Source organism: Chrysemys picta, chromosome 6 (genome assembly GCF_011386835.1).
Source record: "Chrysemys picta bellii isolate R12L10 chromosome 6, ASM1138683v2, whole genome shotgun sequence".
Taxonomy (NCBI): domain Eukaryota; kingdom Metazoa; phylum Chordata; order Testudines; family Emydidae; genus Chrysemys; species Chrysemys picta.
Window position 1 is genome coordinate 100,075,583 of NC_088796.1, and position 20,885 is coordinate 100,096,467.

A 20,885-nucleotide genomic window follows, 5' to 3' on the forward strand; every position below is an offset into this window, starting at 1 on the left:
TTCTGTTTTTAAGTGAAGTACTGTGTTTAAGGATAATAGTATTAAAAACTGGTTTCCCAAAAGGCTAAAACAAATTCTTATTCCTTGCTGCCATGGTGCACATATTTTCTAACAAACTAAATTGTCATACCAAGTGTAAATACAACATTCCTCAGAGCTAATCCAAAAGATGTAAAAATTGCCTACAGCAAACTGAGCTATCAATATTTTAATGTGGTTATTTAAAGGTGTGGCATCTTTCAGATACATATACTTCTGATGACAGATGTTCATTGCTCTGCCTTTCTTTTCCCATTCCACAAGACACAAGTAAAGCCAACCATATCATAAATATATCACATTATTTAGAATATCAAACTTTCATAGTCAATTTCAGACCATTATCTTTGTACTTTGTGTGGAATGATGCAGGATAAAGGGTTAGATGAGTATATATCGCATTCTTTTAGGTACTTAAAATACTGCGTCATTGCTACACATTATCCTAACCTGTTCTTAACTATACCTTAGAAATTTTAGGAGTGTACAAATATTTTTTGATTACCTGTATGGAAACCCTGTTTTAATAACATAGCCTTCTTTTTCAATCCTAAAATACAGATTGAGCCTGACACTGCAAGACAATAGTGCCTTTTACCTAAAGTAGTAGTCTTGTAATTCATTTGACGTGGTTAATCTGAGTCCTGTCTGCAACTGGGAGATGTGATGGCCTTGTACATTTCTACATACATTTCTTATATAATATATATGAACTAGGGCTGTCAATTAATTGCAGTTAACTCACATAATTAACTCAAAAAAATTAATCGCTATTAAAAAAATTAATCGCTATTACTCAGTTTTTTAATCTCACTGTTAAACAATAGAATTCCAATTGAAATTTATAAAATATTTTGGATGTTTTCCTACACTTTAAAACATATTGTATTCTGTGTTGTAACTGAAATCAAAGTGTATATTTTTGATTATAAATATTTGCACTGTAAAAATGATAAACAAAAGAAATTGTATTTTTCAGTTCACCTCATGGAAGTACTGTAGTGCAATCTCTGTTGTGAAAATGCAACTTACAAATGTAGATTTTTTTTGTTACATAACTGAACTCAAAAACAAAACAATGTAAACTTCAGAGCCTACCAGTCCACTCAGTCCTACTTCTTTTTCAGCCAATCACTAAGAGACAAACAAGTATGTTTACATTTACAGGAGATAATGCTGCCCTCTTCTTATTTACAGTGTCACCAGTAAGTGAGAACAAGCATTTCCTTGGCACTTTTGTAGATGGCATTGCAAGGTATTTATGTGCCAGATATGCTAAACAGAAGTCTGAAAAGAGCAACACTCTGATGCGGAAACTACAGAACCCAAACCACCATCTGACTCAGATAATGAAAATGAACATGCATCAGTCCGTACTGCTTTGGATTGTTATCGAGCAGAACCCATCATCAGCATGGACCCATGTCCCCTGGAATGGTGATTGAAGCATGAAGGGACATATGAATCTTTAGTGTATCTGGCATGTAAATATCTTGCAATGCCAGCTACAACAGTGCCATGCGAACGCCTGTTCTCACTTTCAGGTGTCATTGTAAACAGACAGCATTATCTCCTACAAACATAAACAAACTTGTTCGTCTGAGCGATTGGCTGAACAAGAAGTAGGACTGAGTGGACTTGCAGCCTCTAAAATTTTACATTGTTTGTTTTATTTCTGAATGCATTTTTTGTACATAATTCTACATTTGTAAGTTCAACTTTCATGATAAAGCGATTGCACTACAGTACTTGTATTAGGTGAATTGAAAAATACTATTTCTTTTGGTTTTTACAGTGCAAATACTTGTAATTAAAAATAAATATAAAGTGAGCATTGTGCACTTTGTATTCTGTGTAGTAACTGAAATCAATATATTTGAAAATGTAGAAAACATCCAAAAATATTTAAATGCATGGTATTCTAATAATGTTTAACAGTGCGATTAATCGTGATTAATTTTTTTAATCGCTTGACAGCCCTAATATGAACATTACAATTGGTGACTATTACATTAAAAGTGATTATAAATTATGGACCAGTTGGTGTAAATCAGCATTGCTCCATTGAAGTCAATTGAACCATGACAATTTACACCAATTTAGGGTTTGGCCCTCTATCTTTGGAAAAATCGAAATGTTAAATATGATCTCTAATAACCTGTATGGTACATGTTAGCATTTGGAATGTTTAGGTGATAAAATAATATGTAAATATTCAGATATGTAATAGTCCAAATCCCACTCCCATTGAAATCTGTGGAATTAATGCCAATGACTTCAGTAGGAGCAAAAATTCCTAAATCAGCCGATGATGTAAACAGGATTAAGACATAAATACCAAAATCAAGGTTTTAAAAGAGACACTTTTCAGGCCAGTAAAGCATTTAAACACAAACTTGTGAGGAGGTCTGTTGATGTCAATGAGACTCATGAGCTTAAAGTTAAGCGCATGAGTAATTACTTTGTTGAATCAAGGCCTGCTTTTTACAATTATTATACAATTATTAGGTTAGGACCTTCTAGCTTCAAAGAGACTGCCGAACCTGGACTTAGAGTGGTAGCCGTATGAAGATTTCAGTTTCAGGGGAATCTCAAGCAATTCTGTAAAAGCTAGCAGGCTGACTAATCTAATTTATTTGCAGCAATTCCTGGATTTGTATGTGCTAATCTTCGGGCTTCTTTTTATAAGATAATTATGATTAATAGTTTCAAATATTAATTAACAAAGTTAGGGGAGTCTTCTTACACTTGCCTATGGGGAAACTGAATGATATTAAGTAAATTGCCCAAGGTCAGACAGTGAGTCAGTGGCAGAGTTGTTAATATAGCTTGATTTTCCATTATCTACCTGCTTTAAATCTTAAACAACATTCCCTCTCTGATTAAATGTTTACACCAAATGCTTACATCGACCAATCCTATGGTTACCTGAGGCTGCAAGTTTAACATCTCTGAAGCAGTCCTAGGGTACGTCTTCACTACCTGCCGGATAGGCAGGTAGTGATCGATCTATTGGGGATCGATTTATCGCGTCTCATCTAGACGTGATAAATCGATCCCCTAATGCGCTCCCCGTCGACTCCGGAACTCCACCAGAGCGAGAGGTGGTAGCGAAGTCGACGGGGGAGCCGCGGCTGTCAATCCCGCGCCGTGAGGACCCGAGGTAAATCGATCTAAGATACGTCGACTTCAGCTACGCTATTCATGTAGCTGAAGTTGCATATCTTAGATCGATTCCCTCCCCCCCCCCCCAGTGTAGACCAGCCCCTAGAGTGGAGGATTTTAACAGGCTAAAAACCTTTCTTGGAGAGAGGCAGGGGCTGTTAATGTAATTCTCACCTGATAACTTAACTAAATTTTACTAAAACCTATCAAAATAAATATAACTACAGAATCAACACACGTAAAATGATGGGTTAGAATACCACACACATAGCCTTACTCTTTCCAGATCTGAAGCTAGTAATAGTGAAACACCACATGCAGGGGAGCCTGGATGTCTCCAGGCCACACAGAAGCCCAATAGCTCTCCCAGAACCCTCCCATTGCCAGAGCAGCATTTGTGCACCCACATTATTTTCAGTTCAGGATGCAGTGTTCATTCTGGAAAAAACAGTGAGAAGTCCTTGTGGCACCTTAGAGACTAACAAATTAATTTTGGCATAAGCTTTTGTGGGCTAGAACCCACTTCATCAGATGGTCACTAGTGGTATGTAGGATTTTTTCTGCACAAAGTAGCAAGACCTAATATTTAATAATATAAAATACAGTATAAAGACATTAAAGTCCCAACCACTTCTTTGTGGATTAATTAGCTGCACAGAATTTGCTTTCTTAACAAAAGTAGTCTGTAATTTGAGGGTTATCATTAGCAGCCCCTATAAAATTGGTCAAAAAATTGTGAACAAGGTCCTCTAATTCCAATTAATATAGAGCTCATTTTGCTTTGCTTTTTAAAAAAATCTAATTGATCAATGGAAATGTATCACGAATTAAATAACAATCTTATAACTTGACAGTTTTATTGAATGGTTTTCAATATATTCGCTTCTATTTTGCTATTTGGTATCAAGGAAATATAGAATATTCCTCAAATCTTTAGTCAGTAAAGATATAAATGATGTTAAAGATAATTATGATGATTTTTAACAAAATGCCGTCTGAAATGTAGATGTCTTGGTAGGTAAAGAGCTTTTTAGAAACTGCTTTCTCAACTGGTTTACTGCATTAGGAGTCTTAAAGCTTTCTCCAGTTAAGGTTAATTTATTGTTTGTAATAGCTCGTATGCCTTACCAACCTAAAGAGCTTTTCCCACAGATCAGTTAATAAGATGCAGAATAGAGAAAGGGCCAATGAATCTGTTTGTTACAGTCTACTTATTGAAGCTATGGCTACAATACTCCAGTGCTGAAGTCAGTGAAAAGACACCAGCACAACACAATCCAAGGAAAATGCAAGCTGATACAGCACAAAGATTCTTTGTTTAAGAACAGCAGAAATTTCCAGCAACTATCCGGACAAAAATGCAAGATAGAAGGGAATGTAATTAAATAACAAAACAAACCCAAACTAAAAGAGAATCATTATAAACCAGCACAAGGACACTTTGTTTTTAAGTGCACACAATGAATTTTAAAGATCTTTGTTCAAAAGGGAAATAAAGTATTATGGAGGAGTGACACATTTGATGGATGGGTGGGTTCTGAAAAACTACATTATCAATTACTTTTTCCTTGTTTGGCTCCAGACCAGTAATTTTCAGTGGAACAAGCCAAATGCTAGCCTGGTTTTGACTCCAGGAAGTGACTGTTGTTAAAGGATTCTATTTCATTGATGATCTTATGTTTTCCTCTATCCCTCCCCTTCCTGATAGGGACTCTGATAGGGCAGGCACTGTTTCAGTTGTTACCAGCAGAAGGAAGGTTTGTTTAGTAAACTACCCCTTGTTTTGTTTTCAGCCCTCTCAGATCCAATCCAATCCCTTTGTCAAGGGTTTTGAAAACAAACACTTAGATTCCCTCATGTTTATTTCCCAACTACCTGGACAGTTTGGGCTACATTCTGCTCTTATTTACACTAGTGTAATTCCAAAGTAACACTACTAAAGTCAGTGGAGTTACTTCAGATTTACACTGGGAGTAAATTGAGAGCAAAATCATCTGGATTTCATGTAAACTTTTATTTCTTTTTCTTAAATAAACCTTTCAGATACTTATGCAGTTATGTCACCAAAAGGATTAGTTATCAGTAGAAACATTACACTGTTTACCTTTGAGAAAGGTGTATGTCAGTGAGAGCTGTTGATAAAAGTACTGTATGTAGGCTACGGATCATTGCATACTATACAACCTAATATGTGTCAAGGATCTTTTCAGATAACAATGTATTTCCTCTTCTTCCCTCTCTTTAAATTTAGTTGTTTGTAAAGTTCCATAATCTAATCCCATTGAAGTCAATAGTACAGTTTACCATTGATTTCCATGGGATCAGGATTTATCCCTTTCTGTAAATCATATCGAGAATTTGGGCCCAAATCCTCAGCCTTTCATAAGTCCCCTTTATCCTGCTCTGGTGCAAAGGGAACTTAAAATGTCCTTTAGTCAATGAGAATTCACAGAATCTACAGATAGCATACTGCTGGCATAGTCTAAAGTGCTTCTGGCCCCCTCTTCAGTATAAGTGCTGTTCTGGAGTGTGAGGTAAGAGTGTGTCAGGAAAAGAAAGAGCAGGATTGGAGCACAACACTGTAACTTGTGCCAGGGATTGGTTCAATCTTCATCAGCCTCCAGAATCATGAGAACAGGGAGAACAGAAAGGTGGCATAAAGCCACCAGTGCCTCCACAATCTCCCCACATATGCCAAGCACTGTTTTCAAATGACTGTTGATCTAGCACATTGACCTGTTTTACCACCTTCAGATGTACAGAAAGCTGTAGCGTAAGACATATTTTAATGAATTTGGTAGTCCCCAAACAATGGTTACTGTTCTAAGACTTTTAGGGGGGAGCTTTTTAGTGTTAAAATATACTAATAACTAAAATCTGTCCTGATGCTATTAAGACAGCAGAAAGTTAATAGAATAGGTGAGGTATTTATCTAGAAAGCTTTCCCCCGTTTTAATTTATTGATAAATAATAACTAGAGAGTGATTATTCTTCCCATTGTTGGGGAATTAAAAGTGTGTTTACAGAATAAGATGTTTTGTTGTTCATCAGACAAAAACAGTGTCAAAGAATTAGAATCCCCCCACCCCGCTTACTAGAGTAAATATGCAGTCAACAATGAGTCTCTGCTTTGTATATAAACTCTTTTAAAGAATATATTTCTCTCCATAAAAAAGAGGCATGTATATTTTCTTGTTCATGATTCTCACTCCTAAAGCAAGAATAAGCAAAATAAAACTGTTCCACACTGCAACTATAGCTGAACTTCTTATTCCTCTAACTACTATATTTGCTGAGTCTGCAGTACAATTATAGCATGCAGGTCAACTTTAATATATAATTGAAGATTAAAGAGAATTGATGCCTTTACCTTTTAAGAGAAACCAGGAAATTTGCAGCATGCACCACATGAAAGAGAAGTTCAAACTCTTATTCATGCTCCCAAAACGATTTCCATGTTTTTTTAATTTGTTGCCCGAGATAATACTTTTTGTTTTTCCTTATTTTACCCACTTGTGCCAATGTAAAGAGCCAACATTAAACTGAGGAAATATATTTATATTGAATTATTTTTCTTAATTTACACCTCTTACCTTTGGTGTAATTTTCCTTCTGCACACTTAAAGTACCTTGAACTTATAAACTTCAGTGACCTCTCATGACAAAAGAAGTTGTTTTAATTTAAATAATTTTGATGTTATGAATTATCTAAATCATATTTTAAAAAAACTATTTAAGCAACATTTTCTTTTATCTCAATATTGGTTATGAAATTCTTACAGACAATCACACCATAGATTATCTGAACCTCTCTTTCACTGACTTTTTTTTTTTTTTGATGTCCCCTAAACATTTAGGAAAATGGTGGGAATCTGTGAAAGCATGTGATTAAATCAAGATTTCATTCGCAAAGTATTATATTACTAGTTACGTCTGTTAGGCTGAGACAGTAACTGATCAATAACAAGGGCTAAATAATAATTGCTTTGTTATGGGTCCAGTAGGGGCTGGAAAGGCATTCATTGACTTCAGGGGGAGTTGGATTGGCCCTTATCTAGCAACAGGGCACAGACAGCTCCTTTCCTTTATCCTATAATGCTACAGCAAGCACTCCTTAGCATTGTCAATGGTATTGAACACTTAGAGATTGGGTGAGGAACAAAGCTGTGGCAAGTACCAAGATGCCAGTGCTGGGTCAGAGTCCAAGTTACATATCTTCTAAATCATTTTTCTTAGGATGCATTGTCCTTGTCCTTCCTACGCTCAGGCAGAATTCGTTGGAAGCAGAACCATGTCAGTGTGACTCTGGCTTTCAGAGCCTTAACTATGCCCTAAATCTAGTTCTTGTAAAACAGTCATATTCCTGTGTGATCAGTTTCTTAGACAATGAAAATAAATTTGGCTCTAGCACTTTAACTGAATTGATAGAAATAAGGTACTGAGGTTGAATTGTTCCCTAATCTTCTTCCATCATAGTTGCAATATGTAGGGTAGATTGGTTCTAACAACTCCTTAGACCTAAGATCAAAGTGTAGTAACTAGGCTAAAACCTTTGGTCATGTCCAGCCTTGCCTGGTCATGTAATGGGGTCAAAGTCCCATTTACACTACAGATTGAAACCATTCTATAATCAAGTCAGTGAGCAACAGCAGGATAACAGGGTCTCCTAGTACAACTGTAATACTGTAGGAGAGCCCTAAAGGTGAGATTCCCTTCCCCACTCCCCCATGGAAGTCCATGGCAAGGCCTATGCATCTTTCATATCTTAAGCCCTGTTTTGAAACCTCATGTGGGACTTAAGTGATGCACAGACCTTGTGCTTGCCCTCTGCAGAGAAGTAAATTTCACCTGAGAGCTATGCCCTCCAAAAATATACAGTAGCTGCAGCCTTACTGTAGCGCAATCATCTGAAATAAAGAAGGCATCATATCATGTTCATGGGAGAAAAATCACTTTAATGATTTCAAATATTTGTCAAAGGTATTCGGCAAAATATGTTTTTGCAAAATCTGTCTGGTTCTACTAATGCAAAATTGGCTGTAGACTGGATTGCCTCTGCAAGGAAAATTCCCATTGACTTCAATGGGCGTTTTCCTACCTAAGTAGGGAAATTTCAAGACCATGACAGCAAATGATTTGTAGATAAACTTCAAATGCAGAGTGTATTGTTTGCAAAGACTGAAGCTTTACATCATACAGAATGAAGTGCCAGTGCATCTGGAGAATTGAACAGAATAAGACAATTAATCGAAAATGTTTACACATATGGGAGTCTCAAACAAAAATAGAATGTAGCAAGATTAAAACTAAAGGAGAATTAAAAAAATTATTTAGAATGAGTTTTGTAACATTTAGACTCCCTTGCAAAGATTTGTGTTTTCTGGACTAGTTACCCTATAAATCGTTAACACATGAATCATCACATTATTCACAACACTATCAAGTATTGTAAATTCCCTTGGCTTGCTAACTAACTACAGTGTATCTCCACAATCATTGACAATTAATTTCATGCTATAGGCATGAAGCTTTCAAAAACTTGCTGATATAGGGTCATTTCCTACTACTTGTAAAAAACAAACAAACAAGAACTGGGGTGTCATGTTGCTAAATTCTATTAGGAAAAAAAACCCTCACTTACTATAAGTTAAATTTTTTAACACTCTGGACCTGGTGCCAATTCAATTGCAAACCTCATTGGGTTTATTTTTATAAAATTGTTACATGGTGTATTTAAATGTGTGGACTAATACAAGATTTACCAGAAGGCCTTTGTCACTAATTGATTTATCAAACAGTTTTGTGTATGTGTGAGTGAGTGAGAGAGAAAGAGATACATAGCCAACAAAATAAATGGTATTAAAGCAGCACGGAACATGATGCCACAGGATCTGAGCTGCAGTCATTACTCACATGCAGTCCATGGATTTACTTATAAAATAGCTTCAGGATTGGGCCCATAATTAAGGGTCCTTTGGCACTGATAAACCCATATTGTTAAATTTTTAACTCAGCTAGAAAAGTTCAACAAAGGCTAAAACTAGGCTACAAAATCCTAGCTTGAAAGCGATTTTTCATATTAGCTCTAATTTAAAAAATATACAAATTCTTTTGTTCATTTTAAAATGTAAGTGTAAATTGACCAATTCAGAACTCATAGGACACTTAAATAACTGAAATCAAATGATCAGTTCATAATATGATCCAACTATTCTTGAAATTTTAAACAAAACAATGCAAATGACTGAGATATTAAACAACAAATGCTGGTTCATGCAAGACAATTCATAAGGATTTTGCACTGGCAATCAAAACTTCCAATACATATAAAAGCATCTAAATAGTTTTTGCAATCTTTTGAAAAATCTTTCTTTCGCAATATACATAATATATTTTAAAACTACCTTCTCTACTCTCTGGAAAATAATACAAGTTATACAACCTATTATAAAAGATTTTACATAAAAGAAGAAAAAACAAGGAATTTTAAACTTAAAAAAAATCTATATTTAAAGACCCATCGGGGTTGTCAGAATTGACAAAAGCTGGAAAAATCAAAGTGACACTGCCATTCTGATAATAAGTTACATCATTTTAAAATGGCAAGTTATGATGCAGTATCAGTTTTGAATTTCATAGATTTTTGTCAATGTGTTGAAAAATTAGGCCCTGATCCTTCAAAAACTTATGCACAGGCTTTACTTTATACATTGTCAGTGGTCCCATTAAATTAATCATGCACATGAGCTTTTGTGGAATCAGGATCATAGTACACTTTAAACACAATGAACTAAATTCTGCCCGATTTTCACTTGAACAACCCCACTGAAAACGAATGGTGAATAGGTTGTATGAACAGAAGCTGGCCAATCATCATCATCATTTTTGGTGAAATACTCTGACAAAAAGATATAGTAGCCTGTTTCGATCACAGGGACCTGTCCTGTGCATCTGCCCTTCTAAGGAGTTAAATGTTTCAAATCACACTACAATGTTTCAAGCACTACACCTGATGTCAGATTAAATGGAGGATTTTTTAAAAAACAGAACAAAACTGGTGTTCATTTCAGATTTTAATTCCTTCTATTTGGTGTTCATTTTATAACATTTTTAGTAGCCCCTTTCCAGATTTAGTGTCTAATCCTAGAAATTGAAGGATGAGGACACTCCTTACCTACCAGGTTCAGAATTTTGCTCAATCAGGCCCATAAATCTCTTTGTGGTCTGTTCCAGCAATACTTACATGCATATGTAATGTCTCATGTGACTAAAGGTAAGCACACATGTAAGTTTTTGCGGGATTGACGTCCATGTATCCTTGTTTTAGAGGATTTGATCCTGCTACATGATTGCCTCCTAACTTAAATGGGAATGACAGGTGCTGAGCAACTAGCAGGATGCACTCAGGGCCGGATTTCTGACAGTATTTAGGCACCTAATAGGATTTTTAAAAGCACCTAGGAGCCACTAGGTGCTTATTGGCATCTTTGGGCACCTACATACCTTTACAAATTGGGCCTTCAGTAAATTGTAGTCCTCTGATTTGACGACAATGTAAAAATTCCTGACAAATTATTGTTAATGGGTCCTTACAGTAGGCAGTGTAACAATCTGAACCTGTACCCTTTACTCATGTGAGTAGCCCAAAATAGCCTCCTTTCAATGGAACTATTTTTATGAATAAGGATTACTCACATAAGGAAGTCCTGCAGAAACAAATCCTTAATTATGTTGCACATATACGAGACTAACATATATGTCTCAACCTGCCAGAGCCCAACTGTGGGACACCATGTAATTAGGTACAGAAGAAAAATAACAGTGTAGGAAACTTTAAATGATGTGGGATTGCCTTATTTGACCTCAATAAGTATTTGTTTTATAACCTGTTTCAGTGGCATAGCATTCCTGATGTAAATAATTTACAGCAACAAAAGTATAGGACAAGGGTCTAAAAATGAGGCTTATCAAAGAGAACTTTGAACAATTGACACATTACTTCAATACTAAAGAGAGAGTGAGATAAACCAACCCATATAAAAATACAAATGTATGCTGTGGTTATGGTGCAAAATGCTGTAATACTACTTTCCTAAGATGTAGTGTTTTGGGTTGTTTCTTTAGAATACCTGTAAAAAAAAAAAAGAAAAAAAAAAAGAAAACCAAACTCAAATGCATATGGTTATGGTTGCTAATGGAAAGAATCAGCTTCCCAATGGGTTCCTGACACCCAATTATGAACATCTGGAATCTTCCATCATATGTTGGTCAGTCTACATCCATGGGTCTCTCTGTACTATCACATCACTCTTCGTGTCAAACGCAACAGGCATTCTACAGTACTGTGCCAGAACAATGTCTGCATCTGTAAAAGCAACACCAAATAAACTTTATTTTTGAAAATAAAACATAGAAGCAAATGAGGCATTATAGAAGTAACACATGGTCAGAACACACATGTATTTCTTTTTCCCAGGATAAAAGATGTTGCAACCATTTATTTTATCGCTTAGTACATTTTTGGTAGCAAGATCCTTCCACTAGTTGAAGAAAAGTGGTTGAATTTCCTTGTAATGACAAGCATAAATCTACAATGATGAAGCTGTGGGGTGTGCAGTTGATGATGAATAGGGGCCCCCATGAACTGTACAGTGTGTGTATGGCTAGTACCTATCTAGAGAGATAAGGAGGATGAAGTGGTATCTTTTATTGGACCAACTTCTGGTGCTGGGAGCAGAAGAGCTCTGTTGTGCTCAAAAGTTTCTCTTACTAACAGAAGTTGATCCAATAAAAGATATTATCTCACTCACCTGGTCTCTCTAATATCCTGGGACACACAGGGCTATGACAACACTACGCACATGGTATCTAATCACCTATGCAGTTCCTGCCACCCTGGCCAATTATCCTCTCTGCTGCAATGTTGTTTTGTGTGAAGCTAGTGCCTACTTCAGTCTTCACCCTATGCACTGAACAGTGTTAGGTTATTGCGCTGGACAGAGTAGCAACAAAGAATCCAGATGTGAAGTACTGTAGAACTCTGTGTAGCCAATGGGAGATGCTTCTTTTTGCACAGGGTGATGGTGAACTTGGAGGCCTCTGCCATTTTTCCCACTGCATGAGTAATAACTGTGTCCCTCATAGCTGCATGGACTGTAGCAGCTAAAGCCAAACAAATCTGCTATCAACTCTCTCCTTTTTCCGCTGGACAAAGAAACTTAAGAAAACCCGAATAGTTTTAAAATTGCTTCTCTCCCATGGCCGAGACAGGAAAGAGTCCCCCCCTTCGCAGTCTACTTGCCAGAGGCATCATTCCAAACCAGGCAGGTTTTACATGCAATCTTTACGATAGCGGGGGCTGTGCCTATTCGAATCATTTAGACGCGAGTCATTCGGGGGAGTGAATCTTGCTCGATCCCTCGGAAGGGGGAAACCCCCCTGGAACCCTGAAACTAACAGATCGCCTCACTGTCCCCGCTCCCCGAGCGCTCGCGTCTCTCGCTCCAAACAGGGCAGTGAGTCAGTCCCGTTCACATGAAAATTACGCCAGCTCCAGTGGCGCGTAAAATTGATGTGAGCTGAAAGAAGTGGGATCAGCGCGATCCTCCCTCTCTTGTCTCACCAGGGGTCCCTGCACGTTACACAAGGCCGAGCTTGTCTCTTTAAGGAGACATTGGCCCCTAATTAGTCCGCATTCCTCCTGGTGCGGGTGATATAGCAGCAGTGAGTGGCACGGGGGGGCACAGAGGCTGAGCGCATCCCTTTCCCCGTCCAAACCTCCTCTCCTGACACCACCCAGCGCACAAGATACAACAGCAGCAGCCCCAGCCGCCCCACGTTACTTTGATTGACAGCTGAACAAATGTTTCCCCTGTTCGAACGCCGGCGCTAAGAAACGTCAGCGATCTCAAAGCTCCACCTCGGGCAGGGGGAAGGAGCGAGGAAATGGGGGTGTGGCCCATCGGATAGAGCAGCATGATTGGCTGCCATGCGGAGAGACGTCTGGCCCCCACGTGGGGACTCAGTCCTGAGCCGCACCCCCTCCTCAGACCCGCACGCCCATTTGTCAGCAGCGAAATGATGGGCATTAATACAGAACGGCGATTAATGTGTAGCCGCTGCTGATTGGTCGCCGGCGACGCCCTTCATGGGCGGAGCAGGAGGAGGGGTAGCTCCGTGGAGGGGGCGGGGAAGGAGGGCTCGCTTTGCCTGATGGTCGCTGCAGTCTTTTTGACTGCAATTTGCAAGGTAGGCGGAGAGAAGCCAGCCAGCTGAAACTACAGCTCCCAGGATGCCCCGCGGCCCCCTTGTCTTTCGATTGCTGTGAATATGTATCAGAATGTTAATGATTTGCTGCTGCTAAATTTGGTCAAAGAAGTCACCTCGCCAGAGCGTGTTGTTAGAGCTGCTCGGAGCGACGTTGGTGAGGCGGCTGCCGCTGCTGGCTTTGGCGACCCTGTTCTGGGGCTGCTACTTGCAAGAGTTTGCGAGGCGAGGCGAGGAGGGAAACAGCAAAGACCAGCGAACAAGAGCGCGTTTCTTCCTCCTGCCGTGTTGGAAAAAGAGGGAGGGCGGGCTGCGATCTGGTGAATGGGAAAGAGGAGAAACATCACAACAAAAGGTTACTGCACTTGAACCTTTGAAAAGCAGCGACTCTGCGCAAGGCGGAGGAAAAGCCAGGAGCAAAACCAACAACAGCTTTTTCCAACCAGGAGTTTTTCTCTCCCGACAAAGGAAAGGAGGGTGTCTCTCTTTTTTTTTTTTTTTGGACGGGATAACAATTGAGACCCATAAAAGTTTGCAGCCGGGAAACGCAGCGAGAGGGGTGTCGTGGGGGACGGGATTCGGAAGCAGGGGCGAGTGGAGTTTGTCTTCTTCCGTTCCTCGCCGTCTAACGGGGCTGGCTCGGCTCGCGGGGGAGGAGAAACCCCCTTGGAACGGTGGGGCGCTAGGAGAGGGACCTGCCGAGCGCTGGCGGAGGCGGCGGCCCCCGAGCGCTGAGACATTGGAAGAGGGACCCGCCGGACGCTGGGGTAGCGGGTGAGGAAGCTCTAGGACACGGGGCTCTTCCGCTCGTCAGAACGCTGGGACAGGGACCGCCGGAGCCGCCGATCCACCCGCGACCATGCCCGCTCGCGAGTGACAGCCCCAGTGGAATGTGGCAGCGGTTCCCTTCGGCCGGGGACAGAGCCGCCGCCGCCGAGCGTCCCTCCTCTTGTGTGTTCACGCGAGTCCCGCGGGCGGGGGAGTTCGGGGACAGCCGGAGACGCTCCTCAGAGCGCTAGCGCCGGGCAGCCCTTTCCTCCTCTTCCTTTGCATTATTGCGATTAAAACCAATGAACCAAGCTACTCTGGCCAAAAGCACCAACTAAATCGGTTTGGATGATTCGCGATCTGAGCAAGATGTATCCTCAAACCAGACACCCGGTGAGTAGAGACGAGGCAGGGGGGGTGACACTTGTATGTGGCTCTTGGTTTGTTCCCCCTCCCCTTGGTCTTGGTCCCCAAAGGGGAGGGGGAGGGCTGCAACTGGGAACAATCAGCACAATACACCACACCAGCCTTTCTCCCGCTGTCCGCTTGCCTCCTGCTTGGAGAAAGCAAACGAAAAAAGGGGGAGCGGGGGGGGAGAAACAATTGAGTTGTAGCCATTTTCTTATTGTTGTCTTTGGCTTTTCAGGCTCTCCGGTGTAACGATTTTGTTGCTTGTAGTTGCGATCACTCCAGTCTTTAAAAGAGTCAAAGGCAAACTAAAGAGAGAAGGAGCGAGGGGTGCCAGCTCTTAATCTGATTCTTATTATCCCCAAAGTGTATTCCTTTTCCAACAGCTCCGCGGAGGGACCTGTGATTTCTTTCCTTCCTCTCCTCTGCCTCATCTCTCTTTCCCTCCGCCCTCCCTTCACATTCACCCCAGTTTAGCAGTAGGGTCACAGACCCCTCACCCGCTCCACGAGCCTGACAGTTTGATTACAGGGTTGGTGGATGGGGACAGATGATACAGACATGACTACAGACTTCTAATAGAGGGAGGCAAAGGTGCGGACAAGGCTGTGTATGTGCGTAAAGGGTGAGGGACTTTTATGTTTCAAAGAGGAAACACTGGTGTGTGCGTGTGTATGTAAAGTAGGTGAATTTTAACAGCCTTCGTCCTTACTGCTGTGTGAGTGTCCCAGCTCCCTTAAACAAACTGGGCTGGGCATGTGTGTGCGTCTCTGGGACTGGCTTAGATGGGGCATAATTGAAACCTTGTATAATTATCATTATTTTTAGGCACCGCACCAGCCTGCTCAACCCTTTAAATTCACAATTTCCGAATCCTGCGATCGGATTAAGGAGGAGTTTCAGTTTTTACAGGCTCAGTACCACAGGTAATGATGTTTACTTTCCCTGATCCTCGTGTTTGCTTAGCTCTTGTCACTTTTTTTGTTTTGTTTGCAAAGGCGTGAACGTGTGTGGATTGCTTTTGGTGTCTTGTGGGTTGGGTTTTTTTGTTTGTTTGGTTTTTTTTTTTTTTTTTTGCCTCCTCCCAAGCGGAAAGACCAGTTCCCAGCCCTGCTAGACCAGTGTCAGGAAGCCAACATTTCCACCTCTCTAGTAGTACCGGGGCTGTCTGGAGCTGTGACCATTTGAATGAGGGGGATTTCAAAATATTGTGACTGAGATTTCAAATGTCTCATTGAATATGTTGTTAAAATACTTTGTCAGAGACTCCTAAGAATCGACGGAGAATTAATCTAAAATGTTGGTCTCCCTCCAAGTGAGTGAGACTTGTCAGGTTGGACACTCAGCCATAAATAAAAGGTCTGCAGTTGGGAGGATGAATTGACTAAGAAAACACTTTGAAGCAGGAGTCCGGAAGAATCAAATGTCAAATATTGGAAATTGGTGTTTTTTGGGAGGGAGGTTGGTCAAGCCCAGGGAAGTGACTTGGTTGTTTATGGTATTCTCTTCTCTTGACCCAGCTCCTTCATGCCTTCCCTAAAATGTTGAGTGCTGATAACCTGGAAGCAGAGCTGGTGGGGTAGTCAATTTAGCTTTTTAGGGTAGAAGAGCATTTTATTCTTCAAGTGAGGAATGACTTATCACAAGATTGTTTTGTGCACTTTTAAAAACAAAACAGCCAAAGATGGTTTTGATGTTTACTACAATGTCTATGGAATGATGTGCAAAATTTTCTTTACAATTTCATCAACAGAAAAACAAATACAGAAAAGCAAACACCGCTTTTCCCTTGAAAAGACATCATTCCCTAAAAAAAGATGATAAACTCAAAGGAACTAAACTATGTGTTTATAGGTGATTTTTAATATTATAGATACTGACCTTCATAAGAAGCATTTTCTATGAACCAGTCTTCTTTTTTCAGCATAAGATACATTTTTGCTATATACCATATACATCTGGCTCATGAGAGGAAGATTTTGCACAATACATGTTGTTGAAAGGGGAAACTAACAAGACTCCACCCACAAACAATAGCTCGAACTTAAATATATTTTTTTTTTTTTTGCAGAAGATGACTGGAAAGGGAAGTAAATGTGTGTTCAAAAGGATGTAAAACTAGCATTATGTAGTACTCACGTTTTTTGTTTTTAAATGTCTTGAACAGTTTAAAGCTAGAATGTGAGAAGCTGGCCAGTGAGAAGACAGAGATGCAGCGACATTACGTTATGGTAAGCAAGCTGAATAACAAATTCAAATGTGTTTTGGTTTTATGTACCAAAACAGAAATACATTCATATAGATTATGATAGTATCACTGCTATAGATGAGTTTACACTAATGTTTCCAATATAAACCCTTACTTTCAGGGCATTTATAACCTACTTTAGAAATTCGTTTCTCCTTCAAATTTGCCTTTCAGTATTTAAGTATATGGGAATACTAACAGGAAGCCTGTTAAAGACATACCCGAATTAATAGGCATACCTTTTGCTGCTCTTTTTTGTTTTACTTCCCACTCCTGTCATTTGTCCATAATGTGATTTTTAGGTCAATCCTTTTTATTTATTTATTTATTTATTAATTATTTTTCCTGAAGGGACAGAACCAAGAATTTCAGAAGCCTTAGGTCTTTGAAAAAATATTGCTTGTGAGCTGTTTGTTCATATTGTCAGTGATCTGAGCTGTTTAAAAAAAAAAAAAAAATTCTCCCATAGTTGTAGTCTGAATGGGTAAATAACTTGCATATAAAGAAGGCTCTAAATACATAATTCCATGATGGATCACGACTACAGCAAAGGAGCTGTTTCTGTCTGCTTTCTTGTACGTCTGAGGGAATAGTTGTTTTCCATGTGTACTAGGCCTATAACACAAATATTTACAACAAGGGTAAATAACCTTAAAAACCTACATTTACCAAAAGCCACAAGCATTTAGTTAAGTCTCACATTTTGTCCTTCCCATGCCTGATGTGCCTACGTACTGGAGCACATATGTTACTGACATCACACGCTGGACTGAGCTCCCCGCGATACTGAGACACAACAGGAGATGTTAAAAATGGAATGTCTGCTTTAACTCTGAATTTCCTTGCTATTTTATTGTTTTGCAACCCGTTTATTACATTTTAGCATTTTGTGTTATTAATTTAAAATGTTGTATAAATAGGCTGCATAATGTTGCTGATTTATGTGCCTGTCTGGTTTCTAGCACTTTAGGCATTTTTTTGCATCTTTAATGTGTACTAGGGTACAAAATTTAGAGCCTTTTCCATATATTTTTTTCATCACTTCTCATCTTTGACTCTGATTGTCAGGTGTTTTTAGTGTTGTGGTGTGGGTTTTTTTTTTTTTTTTTTTGTGTGTGTCTGTTCCTTATAAATTTGACATGGAGCAATGTAGAGCTAAAAGCAGAGGGGAAAATAAGATGTTGGGGAAATTCCCATTCTAATTTTGGGAGGTTGTAAATACTGGTAAATTTTTTTGTTTTGTTTTAAGGTATATAATATGCTGTTATAGCTGCCATTCAAACTGAATATTGGAAGCAGTTGTATGATTACAGGGTCTAACAGAATCAATCTTTCCTTTTTTCTTAGTATTACGAGATGTCCTATGGGTTGAATATAGAGATGCATAAACAGGTATGCAAACATTTCACTCTGTATGAGAAAGTTACATCAGTCTAATTTTTAATAGGAATCTATGTTCTGTGACTTTGTTCAATTGCACGTTTAAGTGGCTGAATATTTTTTGTGCACTGTGGCGCTCTGATACCTCACTGATGGGTTCAGTATAAGAACTTAGAGAGGTTATTGTGTCTGTACCTAATCGTGCATTATTTCCACATGAATAAGAAGCCTGATTCTGTTATACATACTCATGTAGTCTCATTGTAGTAAATGGGACTACTTTTGTGAGCTGGGATTATGTGCCTGAGTAAGGATTTGTGAGTAGGGTTTGTAGGATCAGAGCTATCTAAATTCAGAGCTTTGATTTTTTTTAGGCACATTTATACTTTTTGGAGCCAAATTTACGTTCTGAACATTAGGTATCAAGGCAAAAGGCAGTATAGTGTGCGTATGGAAAAGGGACCATTATCTTTAAACAGTGAAACTGGAATGGGAGGAAATTAAAATGAGTCGACACAAGAAATGGATGCAAAACCACGTACTGGTCCCTTGAGACTACTTAATTGGACCTTAATACAGAAATTATGTCCACTAGTTCCCAAAACTCTACAGGGTAAATGAGCTTACTATGAGGATGTTAGAGTCAACTCTGTGCCTTGAAATCTAACAGCTAGGCCAAGATTAGCATCATGGTGTAAATCAGATTTTTTTTTTTAATTCATTTAAGTTTGGGCTTCAACCCTGTATGGAAGAGAATGAAACCAACACCTGACTTCCATTTTCTAGAGTGAAAAGTGCTTGCTTGGTATTTACTCAGAAGTTTTCTAAAATGAATTGCTATTATTAATTTGCAAGTCTTGCTGGATAATGTAAACAACAGAATTGAATGGATGGGAGAAGAAATAGAAATTTGTACAAACCAATTTTAAAAATGTTCAAAGTGTGGGATTTTAAACTTTATTTTGAGTTGTGGAAATTTTGATTTCTTTATCTTGTTGGAAGCTGTCAGATACTGGTTAAGTAGTTAAATACTGTTTATTTTTGTTTTACATTAGCATCCTGAGGCACCAGTTATGATCAGGGCCAAACCATAGTAGGCACTGTACATCACAAACACAAAGAAAGAGTCCTGGACTCAAGGGGTTCTCAGTCCAAGGTTCCAGTCCTGCAAAGACATGTGCATGTATATAACATTTAGACATGTGAGTAGTCCTGTTAAACTTGGTAGTACTGGACACATAAGTGAGCTTAAGCACATGTGTAATTCTGCAGGATCAGCACCTAATTTAATTTAAGACTAAATAAGTGAATGTAACAAACACTTGAAAGGAATAGGGGGCATATGGAGGACCAGGGTAACAGTGATGAGTTTATATGGGCCTTATCCAAAGTTCATTTAAATCAGTGGAAAGACTCCCATTGACTTCCTCAGGGTTTGGATCTGCCCCACAATGCACAGCTAGGTGGTTTCGAGTAAAATTTTTAAAAAATAAATTAGGAATCCAAAATCACTTGGCCACAGGCATTCCAAGATAACCATTGCAGCCAAACATTGTTGAGAAATCAACAAAGTATCTAGAAATACAAAGGATTTAAATGTGTGTGCACTTAAACCTATATACATTTTGCAAAATCAGCCAAGATCTAAAGTCAGTAATAAATAATAGTCATAGAATTAAGTAATAAAAGTCATAAGTAATAAAGTCCTAGAATTAAAAACAAAAAAATGGATATTTTTTTATAAGTACACCTCTACCCCAATATAACCCTGTCCTCAGACGCCAAAAAATCTTACCACGTTATATCAAATTTGCTTTGATCTGCCAGAGTGCGCAGCCCTGCCCCCCTGGAGCGCTGTTTTACCGCGTTATATCCGAATTCATGTTATATCTGGTTGCGTTATATCGGGTAAAGGTGTATTCCATTTCAGAAACTAGATACTGTTATGGTGCTGGGAACTTTCACAGTATTCTGAAGAAATTATACATTTATGTGGGGCTTACGAAGGACTGAATTTAATTAAAATACAATTTTTCCATTGTCATTTTTATTTAGATTAGTAACATAGGCCCAGATTCACAAAGGTATTTAGGCTCCTCCAAATGAAGCTAGGAGCCTAAATACTTCTATGGCTCTGGGCTGTTAATGCTGCACCCAAAACACTTTAATACTTTATCAAATGCTGGTGACTCAAATGAATTACAGCTAAGAAACTTATTCGCTATCATGCTGAAATCTTATCTCTGTGTCTTACATGGCTCCTGTTGTTCTGTCGTTGTGCTGGCTTCTTTTCTTTTTTGTCCTCCAACATGAAATCTTATAACTAATGTAACAGCATTTCTCTTCTTTTCTCCTGCTGGTGTAGCAACCACAAAATATTTCCTGTCTTTCCCTATAACTGTAATAGTAAGACCCAGTTTCTCATAGTAATCCCTGATAGTCTTTCCTATACTGTGTGTGAAGTACTTGCAGGCTTCCACCTTCAATTTTCCTTTCCTCCTCCCCCAATCTTCAAATTCTACATAGTTGAAATTGAGCAATTCCCCTCTACTCGCGCCCCTCCCCCCCTTTTTTGCTTTCTAAATTCAATCCTATCAAAAATCCCGAGGGC

The 20,885-nt window shown here is 39.0% G+C and overlaps 1 protein-coding gene across 16 annotated transcripts in view; it reads left to right on the plus strand.

Moving 5' to 3' along the window:
- Positions 1-13,483: 13,483 nt before the first annotated feature.
- The window catches only part of LOC101946689 (transducin-like enhancer protein 4), a 120,149-nt gene continuing 112,747 nt past the window's right edge, over positions 13,484-20,885 (plus strand). For 14 of the 16 annotated variants that reach the window (XM_065549439.1, XM_042850557.2, XM_042850556.2 and 11 more), the window contains exons 1-4: positions 13,552-14,631; positions 15,475-15,572; positions 16,814-16,877; positions 18,242-18,286. In XM_065549439.1, coding sequence (XP_065405511.1) covers positions 14,587-14,631; positions 15,475-15,572; positions 16,814-16,877; positions 18,242-18,286 — 252 coding nt within the window. In that variant the 5' untranslated portion in view covers positions 13,552-14,586. Of the gene's footprint in view, positions 14,632-15,474; positions 15,573-16,813; positions 16,878-18,241; positions 18,287-20,885 lie in introns of all 16 variants that reach the window. The other 2 variants (XM_005297711.5, XM_005297708.5) reach the window with 2 other exon arrangements.